The sequence below is a fragment of the Nicotiana tabacum genome, chromosome 22, assembly GCF_000715075.1.
Source record: "Nicotiana tabacum cultivar K326 chromosome 22, ASM71507v2, whole genome shotgun sequence".
Taxonomy (NCBI): domain Eukaryota; kingdom Viridiplantae; phylum Streptophyta; class Magnoliopsida; order Solanales; family Solanaceae; genus Nicotiana; species Nicotiana tabacum.
Window position 1 is genome coordinate 51,641,674 of NC_134101.1, and position 15,572 is coordinate 51,657,245.

The 15,572-nt window shown below is 36.4% G+C and overlaps 2 protein-coding genes across 6 annotated transcripts; both read right to left on the bottom strand.

The window, feature by feature from the left end:
- Window positions 1-373: 373 nt before the first annotated feature.
- On the bottom strand, window positions 374-4,666 carry LOC107825049 (uncharacterized). Its single transcript, XM_016651880.2, has 4 exons — window positions 4,433-4,666; window positions 1,988-2,046; window positions 1,113-1,294; window positions 374-648 (listed from the first exon to the last, which is right to left on the bottom strand). The coding sequence occupies exons 1-4, from the start codon at window positions 4,587-4,589 to the stop codon at window positions 576-578; spliced, it is 471 nt and encodes a 156-aa protein (XP_016507366.1). The 5' UTR covers window positions 4,590-4,666; the 3' UTR covers window positions 374-575.
- A 977-nt stretch (window positions 4,667-5,643) lies between these two features.
- Window positions 5,644-15,363, bottom strand: LOC107825050 (BAG-associated GRAM protein 1-like). Of its 5 annotated transcripts, none has more exons than XM_016651883.2 (18): window positions 14,937-15,363; window positions 14,155-14,205; window positions 13,900-13,997; window positions 13,147-13,228; window positions 12,924-13,052; window positions 12,761-12,807; window positions 11,150-11,267; window positions 10,923-11,039; window positions 10,302-10,331; window positions 10,091-10,190; window positions 9,458-9,564; window positions 8,198-8,341; window positions 7,990-8,094; window positions 7,242-7,388; window positions 7,113-7,166; window positions 6,887-6,950; window positions 6,002-6,063; window positions 5,644-5,884 (listed from the first exon to the last, which is right to left on the bottom strand). In XM_016651883.2, the coding sequence occupies exons 1-18, from the start codon at window positions 15,135-15,137 to the stop codon at window positions 5,684-5,686; spliced, it is 1,857 nt and encodes a 618-aa protein (XP_016507369.1). In that variant the 5' UTR covers window positions 15,138-15,363; the 3' UTR covers window positions 5,644-5,683. The 5 variants fall into 5 exon arrangements, with proteins under 5 accessions (XP_016507369.1, XP_016507368.1, XP_016507367.1 ...); XM_016651882.2 differs by having other exon boundaries at window positions 13,153-13,228; window positions 14,922-15,363; XM_016651881.2 differs by having other exon boundaries at window positions 14,922-15,363.
- Window positions 15,364-15,572: the final 209 nt, after the last annotated feature.

A 15,572-nucleotide genomic window follows, 5' to 3' on the forward strand; every position in this document is an offset into this window, starting at 1 on the left:
GAAATAGGCGTAAATAATACCTAGTCTTTAAATTTTTCCTTCTAGTATCTGCTTTTAAACCATGTCCGGTACCACCTTATTTTTTAAGGCAAGATAGATTGTGTCTTCGATATATTTTCAAAAGTACAAAGAACTTTTTGAGTTTTGGCTGTCAATTTTTCCAATTTGTTTTTCCAAACAAACACCTCTTGGCGTTTATGTTTTCAAATTTTCAATTGCTTTTAATATGATTACGACTATTAATTAGTATTGCTCAAGTTTTCTTTTTTGAGGCAAAGCTACTCTTGAACTGTAATTTAGTAATGACAAATTAAAGACAGAGTGGGAGGGAGTTAGTAGGAAAGAAGATTGAAAAAGAAAAAGAAAAAGAGCAGGACCATGAAATCTAATGACTACATCAAGCACGTAAAAAGCATAAAATCCAGTTCATAAGTTGCTAATAATTGCATGTTACGAGCTCTTTACTTTAAAAACAATCTCCGGGAATAAGAGATTTCTGAAACTTGATGCAGGTTTAAGAAAAGCCCATGCTTCCCGCCGCTCTTGATCAAAACGAGACGAGACCACCAGCAACGTTAGCTATCTGATGATGGTTTAACCTTCTCTTTCAAGAACTGCAATATGTGCTCGCGTTTCCAGTTATCAATTCTGCAAGATGTAACAAAGACATTAGAAAACCAGAATAAGATCTTGCCGATATTAAACAGAAGTGCACAGGAAGATGCAATGCAGGGTATTAATCTTTGTTGAACAATAAATTAGAGTTAAATAAATAGCTGAACTCCAGAAATTGCAGCTTTTGCAGCTCCTCGCGTTACTAATCAGAATGAAATTGGTTAGCATGCGATGCACTCATGACCCAAAGGTTGATCTTCTAATGGCAACTAAAAGACTGATACCAGTGTGCTCAATACAGTTATGTTTCCCAAGCATGAAATAGAAATCCATAAGAAAGCAGGATTTTAGAAAATGCAACTGAGCGCAAGGATCCTGATGGGGCAATACTTCTCATGCTCCATGCACTCTAACAACGACAGTATAGAAATAGAAAATCGGTTGTGAACACACACAAAACACAAAGGAAAGAGGGGAAAAGGAGACGGGAAGATGACCTAATGGTCTCCTTGTGCTCTCCATGATCATCCAACATGATCAACTTTGGCGGAGAATTATATGCATATTGAACTTTTACGTAAGGGAACTTATCCTTTTCTTCTTCAATGAATCCAACGACTTCAGGATAGAAAACCAGCTTTCTCATGCAGACTTCCAAAATTGCTCCAGAATAAACAACCTGCAATCACAATCAGAGTAGATTAGAAGTACCATTTCAAAGTAAAGGGCATCATTTCAAGAGTGTTCAAGATTTACTCTAGTCATTGTATGATAGCATGCAATGTACTTGCGCAACAGTCGTAGATTGTCTTAGAATCTTTAGGAATTCCACAATCCCCAAGCAAGAGAAAAGGATGCAAAAAGAAAGAAAGAAAAGACAGCCTTCTCCAAAGCGATTTTTTGACATCTTATTTTCTCCCTCGACCTCCCAATAACTTTTTGGTCAAGGTGCTTGAAAAAAGAAGAATGAGTCGCCCGCTTCTCATTTTTTTACAGCTTTATTCATTTCCTAAGCAAGTGGGGATTGTGAACCAAGTATCGAAACCAAAAAGGTGATATTTTCAATTTTCCCAAAACAAGCTAACACAAAAAAATAAAATAATGGATGGATACACGTCCAGGGAAGGGCAGATAAGTGCCTTTATTGAGTCTTAGTCTTGCTGCTATTTTATTTTGATTATTTATTTTGGGTGCAAACATGAGTCCATCTTATCTCTACAATATATGCATGGAAGCCAAAACTTTCAAACAAAATATTGGGCAGCACTACAGGAAAACCAGAGGAGAGTCTTCAAAACTCTAAATACAACCCTAAATTAAAGCCGCCGAAAAATGACCTCTAGCAGAGGAAATGTATCGGTCGCATCTGTACCTTACTCATGGCATCATCAGAGTCTTCAGTGCAACAGCTCAAACATTCAGACACCAACTCTGTAAAAAATATATAATCAATACTATTTAGCAAGATATAACCATACTGTCACACACATGGAAATTATACAAGAAAAAAACGACAGAAAACACTGAGAGAAGAGCAGTTTATTTTTTTGTTCTTAACTCCTTATAATCACAAAAAGCGGAACAAACAATAAAATGGAAATTGTTCCGGCATCAAAATATGGTTTCAATGGACCTATTGGTTATTTTTTTGGCCATTTTTTTGCATTAATGCCATTGTTTCTATCACACTATTCTTTTTCCTTTCATTGGATAAAGTTGTTTTTTCTAACTATGCATGATCCTTTTCTCAATAAATCAAAAATAATTAGTGTGCTTCTATCATATACACTGAGGTCAGTCTTAAAATACAGGACATGTCCATCAAAGGTTGAATAAGTTCAAACATTTCCAATCACAATCAGACATGGATGACTGACATTGACACAACCTTTTACATACCCATATGATCCTCTCATATTACAGTCAGCAAATGAAACCTCCCGATTTTCTAGAGGTTTCAGCATTTTCTAGAAGGCAATGGACCAAACATCAAGTTCTGGAAAGATAGATGTTTAGGGGACTCAACACTGCAAGCTGAATTCCACGTCCTATATTCAATATCCACAAGCAGACACTCAACAATTTCACAAAGCAGAGCTGATAACACCTGGAATCCTTAATTCAGGAGAAACATGCAAGACTGGGAGCTACAGGATCTACTCAATCTACTGGAGAGGCTAGGGTCATTCCTAATCAACGGCCAGGGCCAAGACAGACTCATTTGGGGTGATAAAGAAGATGGAAAATACTCAGTGAGGGCAGGATACCTCTCCCTTTGTGCTCAAAATGAAATGGTAGTCAATTGGCTATGGAAGTTCATTAGGAGAACCAAGTTACCATTAAAGTTGATTCGCCTTAGCTGGGTAGCCTTATATGAAGCATGCCTCACTCAGGACAACCTTAGTAGGAGAAATTTTCACATTGTCAAGAGATGCTATATGTGTCAACAGGCAATTGAAACCAATAGACACCTTTTTTACACCGTGCAGCAGTTACAGACATATGGAACATATTCATATCAGTTTTTGGTCTCAAATGGGTTATGCCTGACAGTGTAAAAGATGCATTGATTAGCTGGAGTACATGAAAGGTTTGAAAATCCATCAGGAAAGTATGGAAATGATCCCAGCATGTATTTTTTGGTGTATATGGACAGAGAGGAATCGTAAGATTTTTTGAGGGCATTTCTTCTCCAGTTTACATTCTTAAGGCTAGATGACTAACAAGTCTATGTAGTTCGAGCAGTCTTTCCCCTGTTAATTCCCCTGATACCTTTTTGGACTTTGTTAACCCCTTGACTTTAGACTTGCCCTTTTGTAATAGAGATAACAAATCTTAGTTATCCACAGATGTGGGATAAATCTTGTCTTGGATGAGTTAAAGCAACTATTGAATGCCATTTCCATTTTTTGTGCCTGGAAAAAGAGCCGACTAAGCATGATAAGTATGTAAAAGTTGTTTTGGATGGGCAACCAACATATGGATGGGAGATCTTTTGTTAGTGCTATTACCAGGTCTAGAATTCTTATCCTGTAGCTTATCAAAAAAAGAAATTCTGAAGTTGTATATGGCTCGTTACTACCTTTCCTCCATTATGAGTAGTGGAGAAGCCAGGAATTTATAAAATTGAAGGATGTGAGTTGTGACAACTGGGATTTGAACTTAGGACTTGCAACAACTTTGCACCCCCTTTACCACTATGCTAGAATTTCTTTTCATGCCAAGGGGATTAAACAGTTTTCATATAATAAAAAGAATTCATTTTTACCCTATTGGTGCAGTATAATTTTTTGACGAAGGGGTTTCAATTGAACCCTGAAACCCCCTTCCCTCTACTTAGTCGCCACTGAATATGAGGCTGTCAATATACAGGGAAAACAATATGACTTGGATTTAGTGCCTAGGCCCATTCTATCCAACTCCTCCAATTCCCTGTTCTCTTTCAATTATACTGCAATCTCCGAAGTTTTTCCCCAATTCACACCCGCTCAGCTAGCTAATCACCGCTGGATAGACTATTTTATAGCTCCTTTTTTGCTTTAACCTTAAATCATCCCCCTTCTGGACCCATTTCCTCCAACCTAATTACCACATTTGAACTAAACTTCAGGCCATAAACACCTACGGATCCAAGCTCATCTTCAGCCGCCTTGAATACAATGTCAAGGTCAATACTTTCCCCCAATCCTTTTTTATGGATTTATGTTTGGACCCAAAAGTATTAATTTAAAAAGACATAAATTACAAGGACTGAAAAATGAAAAATATGTGCATATTAGGTGTAGACGTAGAGAGAATAAAGGATCGGAAAAAGAACCTTGATCTTTAACATACTCAACAAGAGTTCTACAATCGGAGCACAGAGCTAGACCCGAAAACCCGAGATTTTCACACTCTTTCGTGCTCAACTGCTCTGATCTTGCACCATAAACTCCAACAAGGAAGCACAACAATGCTGCGTAGATCAGACCCATCTCTCTCTCTCTCTCTCTCTCTCTCTCGCTTCTCTTTCCTTTACGGAGTCTCTATGATGAAGGTTTGACCCGAATAGAAGTTAACGGGTCGGTTTGGGGGACCTTTTTAATTTGACTTTTGACTTTGCACTCCAAGTTAATTGTTAGTTGTGACTTGTGACCATGAAATTAAGCTCAAACTCGTTTTAACCCCTAAAACTTTATAGAATTTGAGCACCCTTACAAGCACACACATTTGAGTTACTAGAAAGAGTCTCTTACATCTTTTAACAAATCTATCGTATAATTAATTAAACAAAGTGATAATAGTTGACCCACAAACTAGCACTATCTTCTTGTATCAACAAGAACAACAAACCGAGTATAATGTCATACGAGTGGGGTATGAAGAGGGTAGTGTGTACGCAGACCTTAAACCCACGTTGAGGTTAGAGAGGCTACTGTGAATAGGAATAACTCCTTGCTATGGTAAAGTTTGTTTATGTTTTTGGTTAATCTTGTAGTTCGTGGAATTGAACACATATTCTTTCATCTTATTATATTTCGTATTGTGATTTCTTCTCTTGTTTTAAGTTAATAGCTAGTTCCTATAATCTATGTACAAGCGTTCTATACATATATAGTGTTTCTCATAATTTGAGCACCTTTTGTTTATCAGAATCATTGCTCAATTCTGATTCATTTGCTAGAATACCATTAGATTGACCAAAAATGCTCATATCGATTTGTTGCATCATCTTTCATTCCACTTTATTCTTTCACACTGTTTATAGTAGCTTCTTTAGGTTCTAGATTATATATCACAAAAAGTAGAGGAGAAAAAGTAATTCCCCGATATCCCAATTTAGAAAAGATGGATAATTTACCCCCTCACTATAACGTAACTTACCCTTTTGAAATTCATAGGACATGCTCGCCAACTGTCTAAAATTTTGGGGCCTTAAAATAGTTTATAGGAGATGAAAGTTAAGTTGCTAAGCCTGTAACAATAAAAAAATTTGCCCTGATCTTTCCCGTTGAAGAGAGCAGCTTTGGAAAAGAAGATCTGCAGATATCACATAAAATAGTTTTCCATTAGATAAAAAGTTGCATCTTCACGTATTACAAAGACGGACATTGGATCTCCTTGGTGGAGATAAGTTACAATGTTGATACAAGGATTGTGTTGTGGAGATGACATTTTCTATTTCACTCACTGACACTCTTGGTTTGGCACTTTCTATTTCACTCACTGATACTCTTGGTTTAACAAATGAACGAGCCACCTCCAACATTGTTGCTATCTCTTTCTTGTACTGCATAAGTAATTGAAGAGTGTAAGGGGGGAAAAGTCATCACATTAAGTCCAAGGAAATTAACCACTCAGTTAATAAAACGAATGGACAGAATAACTAACAGAGGCTAAATAATACCTCGTTAATAGATCCTGACTTAATTTTAGACTGCATAATGCACCATTTCTTGAAATGTGCACCTGTTGAAATTGTTGAAGTTAGTTTAACTTCGCATCACAGCTGCACTCTTAAGGATGTACAAATTTTGACTTTTGAACTACTAATCTTCAGGATCATTCAAGTATAGAAACTTAGGTCAAGAAAATCCAATGTTCAATAGGCAGCTCCGATTTGCATTCAACTGTATCATGCTTGCCACTCACCAGAAAAATAGAATAAAGAGGAAAAAAGATGACAGTGTCAAGTGCTGGAGATTCAGTTGGTAGCTGTCCAAAGGAAAACATAAATATGATATCTCTAGGGTTTCAAAGAAAGAATCTAACAGCTAGTTAGATCAAACAATCTTGGAAGGAGAAACTTGGTCAAGCACAACATCTGTGAAAGCATTCATAAGCCCTGAACTCAACATTGCACCAGAAAAATAGTTTCCTATCTAATCAAATCCAAGTGTGATGAATGACAAGGGTATCAATTCTCTGTAAGAGTCTGGTGAGAGCTATGTTGTTCGGACACTCCGAAAATGACGTCTGGTGCGTGTCGGATCCTCCAAAAGTAGTGTATTTTTGGAGGATCTGACACAGGTGCGGCAGCATTTTGGAGAGTCCCCGCAACATAGGGTGAGAGTGCAACATTAGGGTGACAGATGTTTTGCCTAAAAGTATAAGAGATGATAAGCAAAATGATTTGTTAAAAGATACTCCAAAGATACGTTTAAGTGGTTTGTTAACCCATCAAATGAGAAGAGATCAGGGCAAGTGGATTAATTTCGACAAGCAAAGGTGATCAGTGGATAGTGGCTTGTACACTTACAGCAGAGTAAGAAAGCAGGATAGAAGAACTTACCGGCTTTTATGTCCAAAGTGCAGGATGATTCAGAAGTTGTTTCTAAAGACCACCTACAGTGAACCTGATGGAATAGAAAATCTAATCAGGGATTAAGATAAATAAAGAGCAGTTCTCTAGTCTATAGGAGGTAAGAGATGGAACTAAACAATGGAATTATGTATAAAAAATTCCACCAAATTGTACTGGGATAAGATCATGGCCTGACACGCAGAGTCACTAGTACCTCAAAGCATGACCCAAACGGCACATCATGGGCCTGCTGCACAGTCTCAAATACCTAAGGGAAGATACGAAAATGGTAAGCATAAACATGACCAAACATACAACATTGAATGTGAGATAAGATAATTACAAGAGTTTTTTTATCCAGTGATAAAACAGCATGCTGATACTCTGTCACTGCTGTATCTGGAGGGCACATAGGGCTGTTACACACGGTTCTGAATGTAATTTCTCTGACTTGACCATCATACTCATCAGCAGAATTCCATTGACCCATCTACGGAAAAGAATTACATTCAATATTTTACTCAAGCAAAAGCAACTGAAGTTCAAGAGGTGTGGGCAAATCCACACTACACTAGACTTCATGCACATACACATATAAATACTTATTACCTTGATCAAGTTCACTTCTTTCCGCCTATTTTTTATTTTCGATTGTAAAGAGGTACGAAGAAGAAACTGCACCACAGGAGGTGCAACCGCTCTCTCTCTCTCTCTCTCTCTCTCTCTCTCTCTCTCTCTCTCTCTCTCTCTCTCTCTCTCTCTCTCTTTTGGGAACAGGAGGTACAACCTCTTTTTGGGCTTTTCCTGTTTTCACTTGACAGTCAATTTTTGCTAAGTTACTACTACTTTTGACCAGGTCCATGCCCCAAAAGATGCATTTCGGGTGAGACATATCTTACTTATCAAAATAAAAATGTGAGTCACACGCACTAATCAAACCTCCTCACACACCCACAAATAAAAAAGAGGATATTAAAGAAGATATAAAAAGAACCTCAAGAGTGTATCCAGAACTTAAGGTCCAAACCAGAAATGCATAAAGAAGCACAAGCCATAAACATTTTCTACATTAAATGGAATATGGGGCTTACATTGAGATTGAAATCTTTCCCTGCTGCACGGTATTCATTAGTGAAATTTGAATCATCAGCCAATAGCAAGTCAAAAAATTGCTCGGCTGTGCATGGCAAAACATCCTTGCAATTTTTAAGAGTATTATAATTCATGGAGAAAGAAGTTCTAGTCCCAAAAAGCAAGAGATCAAATATACTTTATGTACACCAGAGAGGACTTATATACATTATATATACTAGAGAGGACTTCTTCTTTAATAAATGGTTGAGATTTCTGAATCTTCGTCACACTTTCTTCCTGATTTAATTCCATCTTTTTACATCCTTTAACGGAGCTGCTATGTGCACGCAGTGCCGACTGTTCCATCTCCTACAAAGAGAAAAGAGGGAAATTTAAAACAAAAAGAAGGCCATGCAAAGCCAATCTCTAAAAGGTAGAGACAATTTAAATCTAAAAAGTAAAAATGATGTTAGAGACAACTTAAAGCTAAAGTAAAGACAGTATTCTTATGTTCTAGCTGTAGCAGTGAATACAAGAAATGCCAATCTGCAGGACATGTTGCTTCAAGAAGCTCAGAGGTAAAATATAATTACATATCACCATTAACATAGACTGGAAGTAAACGATCAAAACCGGATGTCTTGTAGACAAACCTGTATTTCGTAGCAAAATAATTATGGGCATGCTAAACAGGCAAAGAAAGATGACAGGAAGCCAGTAAAAATGTAAAGCCTTCACGAGATACTGAGATGTCAAGTTGCTTGTAACATCAAAAGCCTCATGCTTCTGCTCCCCTTGGTAAACGTAGACGTCCAGGATAACTTATATACAGATTATAGATCCATGATAGAGTGCATTCAAGGAGGCTCTAAGGAATTCATTATGCACCAAAGGAACCCAAACAAATAAGAGAGACCATGCCAGCTCAATACATTCATTCTAGTCTCTTTTTTTTGCTGTTTCCTTTCCTTTTCCTGCTTTTCGTGTCCGGAAAGGACACTGACATGCTTCGGCGTGGTTACATTAAATGGTATGCTACCAAAAGAGAGCTCTTCATAATGCTGGAGATGGTAATCATACCGATCTTCATATGGAAAGTTCTTGCCTTGAGCACAAACAAATATGATAACCATGCCATGCAACTTTTTAGATAAAAAGAATTAGAAAAAGGAAGTTCCATAAACACAAAAAAACACCTTTGTTTATGCTCAGTGGTGCAATTAACAAGAGATCTCATTGACAGAAGGAAATCCATATGTGATGAATACTAATGCATTCAACGATGTCATACATCTCAGCTTTCAGAATACCTCTTTTATTGAATACATAAATGTTTTTAAGACAGCTAAGGTTAAATATTCAATTTGATTCATGGGTGGTTGTATCACTATTCACTATAGATATATGATAAGCAGGACTGCTTATTGTCTCAGATAACAATCAGAAAAAGGACCAACTAAAAGCACAGAAAGAAAATAATATAACCTTCTTCTCAGCTTCTAGCATTTCATGATAGTTATCTGCTGAACGTTGCAAGGCTCTTAACGAATGATTCCTATTCCAAAAAGATGCGAATTTATATCTTACTCTACCTGAAAGTAGAGAAAGCTAGGTGACTACCATATCGGTCATAATACATCCAGAATCTCAATTTCAAATTCAACTATCTAACATGAGCAAAACAAACCACCTCCCTTCTCTCCAAATTGGATGTCTAGTCTTCAGTTGACAAGATTGTAAGAACGTAGTTTCTCAGTGATGAAGAAACATGTCAGGCCAATAGGTTGAGTTAGTCTTTCTGTAGCAGAAATAGGAACATATCTTGAAAATATTCAAAGTTAGTTTCCCGAGAAGTACACATTATTTTGTGTCAATGGTGGAAGGAGAAATTTATCTTGGGATGGAGAAAATACTTAGGTATAATTTCTAGTCTTGCATGATAACACTAGCAGTGCTAATGGTGATATCATAGAATCTTCTCATAACATATCAAAAGGTGAAACCTCGCGAGGAGAAGCTCACTCACAGCTAGCCAACTTCCTATTTCTTTTAAAACAAAAGAAAATGTGTTTCCTAATGAAATGAAGAATAAGGTTAAAGGATTAAGTAAATACTAACCATCAGGATTTCCTAACGGAGGCACCCCATGGCCGCCAGCACCCATGCGGAGAATTACTGTAATAGCAGGATTAACAAATGCATGCTGGCTCCTCCTTATCTAAAAGAAAAATAACACTCTTGCTGATTTCTGCAATGGCCCAGCTAATTCCAAGCACATTGACAACTTGGAAAGAACAGATCATCATAAATATTAGGGAGAATACCATACCTCATCTATTTCTGCTAAAGGAATAATTACCTGCAAATGCAGAATTATAAGCATGGTTAAATAAACTAACCAATTTCAGCATTACTGAGATTTGTTTGCCAAAATCAAAATGGTACAGTCGTTACCAGTTCTTTTTATGCTTAGAATGGGAAGGAAAAGGATATATATCATAACCTTGAGAAATTTAAAAAATTCAAATAGTCTCTATCCAGATTTAAATCCCTTTATCCAACATTTATCCATTAAAAACTGTTATTAGCAATCTTTCCTCATAAACCTTGCTCCAAGTTTCAAGATATCCACAGGCAGGGTGATATTACAAAATTCTGAACTAGGCTTCTGGCCGGAATGTAGAATACCCAGAACAAACCCATGGCGGTCAATAAGATATAAATCAATGGAGAAAACAAATTGATCATAAGCATTTAGCTTAGATTTTTTTTTTATAAAAAGTAGATCCACAACAACAACAACAACAACAACCCAATAGAATCCCACTAGTGGGGTCTGGGGAGGGTAAAATGTACGCAGACCTTACCACTACCCCGAAGGAATAGAGAGGTATAAAAAGTAGATCCAAATAGTTAAAAATCGGGAGGTACAATCAAAAGGGAATCTGACCTTCATTTGCTTTGAGAATACGTTTGAGTGGAAGCAGATATGCCATGTACAAACATACATACGGCCATGATACAAGAATGACCTTTCCAGAGCACATGAATAACTATGTTCCACAACCTGAGATAACTACACTGATTAGCAAAGAACTAACTCACAACAGTCCAAAATTTCTACCTAAGAATTCTTCCAAACCAAGAGTCCTTTATCAGACAAAATTTAGCACTTGCCTCATCTGCAGGGAGATCAAATATTGTTTGCAGCGGTCCAGGTTTCTGATGAACAACAGTAGGTCCTTGTTTATCCAAAGTGATCCTTCTACGAGTATTAACATAGCCGTTCAAACCTCTAAAACAACCAAATGAAGGGGGAATAAGAGTATTATCTTCCAGCTAAGATGAACACTAATCTTTTCAAGGAACAGTGATGAACCATAAGTCATTACATAATTCTATGATGGATCACGAATCTTCCAACAGTAGAGAGAGAATTCGACCCTAAACAAGACCCATATGACACTACATAGTGTGTGGATAATGATTGTAAAGTTGCTTAAAATTATTATTTTTCCTGACTTTTAAGTGTCATCGAAGCATTGCTACATAAAGCCATACTAGAAATATATCTTAATAAAGAGTTACCAGCTGACGATTAAAAGATCAACGCTGATGCCTCGCTCTTTATCTCCCCCATTCCCATCTTTTCTCATTAAGTGAGGAAGTGTTACTAATTCTTCCCTATTCTCCATTGTTCTCTCTATCCACCTATCATAAGCAGAGGCGGATCCAGAAGTTAAACTCAATGGGTTCAATATTTAAGATTTTTAGCATTGAACCCATTATATTTTTAAAGTTATGGGTTCATATCTACTTTTTTTTGCAAATTTAGTGAATTTTTATACAGAAATTTATACTTTGTGCCGAAAGTTATGGGTTCAATCGAACCCGTCGCTTTAATACTACATCCGCCCCTAATCATAAGCATCAAAACCAAAACAATATCCATCACTTGTGTATTATTACATCTGTATCCTTCATTACTATTAAAGCATGAGCTGTACAAGAGGGAAAGCATACCCCCTCCTAATAGCAGCTAAATTACTACTCCCTCCGTTCACTTTTACTTGTCCACTATTGACTTTGCACACCCTTTAAGAAATAATAAATAAAATGCATAATTTACCATGATACCCACATTAATTGGTGTATAGTCTTAATGGATTTGGAAAATGATTTGGAATGAGTAATTAATGCTAAGGGCAAAACGAGAAAAATAAATTATTTTTGTCTTGATATGCGAAAATTTATTTTTAGAATACTTGACAACTAAAAGTGAACGGAGGGAATATATTCTAGAACTGTGTTACTGAAAAATAATGTTCACTGATAAACAACCATAGAAGCTATCCAGAATAGAACCAAGTTCACCAAACATTTAAAGTAACTTATCCAGAAGCTGGTAGTGCCGCATTTTACACTATGCACAAACTCAAGTTTCAAGGTTGTACTGTATTCTCGAGCCACAAATTGTTTTATAGTAGTTCATCGCATAAGCAAAACCTTGACGAGATGGGGGAAGGGAATAAAAGATTCATTTAACTTTTTTTTTTAATTATCACCACCATCATGCGTAATATTCGTAAGCAATCCTTTCACAACATCTCTAATAGCACATAATCCCCAACTGAATTGAAAGAGTATGTACATTTGACCAAAAGAAGGAACCTATGAGTGGACAAATAGCTGATTAAGCATTCACATATAAAACACTAGTCCCCAAGATGGTTGAATTCAAATGAAAAATAACGCAAGGCCTTAAAAGAAAAGGGAGCAAAAGAGCACCTTGAAAAATTGACATTGTGCTTTAACGTTTTAATATGAAGATAAACCTGAAAAAGAAAAAGACAACAGCCATAACTCTGTAAAGAACAACCTCTAAAACATCCACAATAAAAATGATGCTTTTTTTTTTCCAAAGAAAAGAGGATAAGGTAATCAATAATACCTGCCCAGATGGACTGTCCAATGTATGCCATTCTGCACCAGTTGGACCTTCATTTTCAACAGGTACAGTCACTGAACCGAGAACAGCACTTTTCCAGATTATATCCCAATCATATATTGTCACATTAATCTGCCATACATCAAGTAAAAGAATTCTTACAAAAGATAATAAAAACGGGAAACCAATATAATATTAAAGTGATCAAACAGCAAAAACAGCACACCTTTACCTCTACTGGAAGCTCATCAACAGAGAAGTTGAACTCCTCCCCCCACATAGGATTTCTTGAACCAGGAACCATTGAACTGCAACACTTTGAAGAGCATAACTTGAAAAATGTACAATGTAAGAGCAATAATCATGCTGAAGAGATAGTTTTACAATTTTCTGAAACTCCCCAATCCTCATTGTACACATTGTTGACAAACCAATCACCATAAAAAGGTAAGCTCGCACTTGACCTTTACTGTCAGCTATTACAACACAGTGTAATGGAGCAAAAACCATCTCAAAACTAATACTAACCTACCATATAACTATCAAAAGGTGTTCGTCTGATTTCTCCGTCATATTATATCTAAAGGATTTCATTTTACTTCGCCACTGTTATGAAAGTCTCATAGTACATATTATTCTTTATTCCAAAAATGTTCGATAAAAAACTCAAAGATCCCAAGTAACTGAGCAGAATCATATCAGGTAGAAGGCTAGAAATTGCATGCACTTATAGTAAAAGGAAAGAGACTAACATGAAAAAGAAGGTTCTCAAAGCGCTTCCACTCATGTTTGAATATCAAACATAGATTACAAAGATGTATATTCGCGCAAGCACATCATGACACATGCGATCTTTGATGATGCAACTTGCAAGCTGGTTTGAAAATCATCAATAATAGAAAAGCATACTCATAACTACTCATAAACAAGGTAAACCACAATGCCAAGATCATAGGATAACAAAAATAGACGTAATCACCTAAATCTCTTTTGTTTCCCACAAGTGATGATTGCATATGGATCTGAAGTCCCATTTAAATTAGCAGCAATAAGATTTTTAGCAGCCAACAATTCAACCTGAAACATAGACAAAATACAAGTAGTCAGCAATAAGATATGGCCATCACATGAATATTTTAATGCTATAAGCATTTCAACTAATAGAAATACTATAATGCATCAAATCTAGAGATAAGAGTTATAATAAGTGCATGAATATAAAGTACAAAGTTACCTTGATTATATATGCAGAATTAGTTTGAGCATCTCCTTTTAACTGGCACATCTACAAAATAAGTGCACAACTGTACGTCAAACAAGTGGAAAATCACATGATGAAAATGAAAAATAAGTTTATAAATTTTCAACTAGGGGATCATTTCAGCTTGGATAGATGATAATTGGACTCTGCAAAATCAAATTTCAGCTTATCATAAATTCGACGAAGCACACATGATTTTTAAGAAACAACCCAACACCTGATTAATTTCTTATAACAATATCTAGAGTTAGGTCCGGAAGTTGCCCCAATTATAGATGCAAGTTAAAACTAAAGCAAATATAAATAAGTATAATACTTATCTACTACTTAAGTGAATATCATCACTCATTATTAGAAAAAGCTAGGCCAGTGATCTCTACTTCATCTTCTAAACTCTCAAGGACTCTTACTATTTGGAATAAAATTTCGTCACAGTGACAAGATCTAATGCTCGCTTTAACTAACTCAAATTTCATTTTAGTTTACAACAGGATAGGAATGCGGGAAGATGACTTTGACATAGTTTCAAAATGTGTTTACGTCAACCACACCACCCGAAGGATTTCTATAGGTAAGCATTCTTAAAATGTGTGATTTATAGACAGGTTAACTGTTACAACAGGTAAAGGTGGTCTGACGGTGTAAAATTCCTTATAATGACATTGTGTATATCTTAAACTCCTTTGAATTAGTGAAAGGAAAATGTATGTGTATATAAATTGGGAGTATATTCTACTTACTTCGAACCCACTTACTCTATATGCTGGATCATCCTCCACTTTAGTGACGCTACTGACAATACCAGAACCGTCAACCCGAGTGCGATAATCAACTATGTCATCTCCGTCGAGGGTGAAGAACCAGCAAGAGAGAACAATGAACGCCGCGGCGAAGACGGTGACTTGCACCTCCCACCATGACGGCAAGAGAAACTCCAACACCGTCTCCACAATCATCTATAATTGCACAAAAAACTGCGCAAATAGTAAACGGGACAAAAGTTGATGGAACGAGAATTCCTTAGTATAGGCGTGTAGCTATCAAATAGAGTGGTCCAATTTCCAAAAGCACCATTGAATCATTGAAGTTAATTCAGAGGAGAAACGGAAACAATTTTTATGTGTGCATAAACAGAGTCAAGTGTGTGTGTGTGTGTGAGAGAGAGAGACACACAAAAAGGAAGGAAAAAAAGGAGGGAGCGTGGAAGCGTGATTAAATAGACAGAACTGAAATGACGGATTTAACCCTTTTGATTTTTGGGGTTTATTGGATGAGGGTTACACCTGTCTCTAACAACATTATAATGTAACAACATTTCACTATAAAAGCCAAGTTTTTGCGAAATTAATTTTTATGTTATGTTATAATGTTATCTATAACAATATTTAACT

Excerpts from the sequence above, each read along its gene's own strand:
- LOC107825049 (XM_016651880.2), bottom strand. The coding sequence starts at position 4,589 with ATGGGTCTGATCTACGCAGCATTGTTGTGCTTCCTTGTTGGAGTTTAT. Across the intron at positions 2,047-4,432 it reads TGAGTATGTTAAAGATCAAG|AGTTGGTGTCTGAATGTTTG; the intron begins GTTCTTTTTCCG and ends TATTTTTTACAG. Across the intron at positions 1,295-1,987 it reads CTGATGATGCCATGAGTAAG|GTTGTTTATTCTGGAGCAAT; the intron begins GTACAGATGCGA and ends TTGTGATTGCAG.
- LOC107825050 (XM_016651881.2), bottom strand. The coding sequence starts at position 15,137 with ATGATTGTGGAGACGGTGTTGGAGTTTCTCTTGCCGTCATGGTGGGAG. Across the intron at positions 10,191-10,301 it reads CTTTAGCAGAAATAGATGAG|ATAAGGAGGAGCCAGCATGC; the intron begins GTATGGTATTCT and ends TTTTTCTTTTAG. Across the intron at positions 6,951-7,112 it reads CGTTTGGGTCATGCTTTGAG|GTTCACTGTAGGTGGTCTTT; the intron begins GTACTAGTGACT and ends CTATTCCATCAG.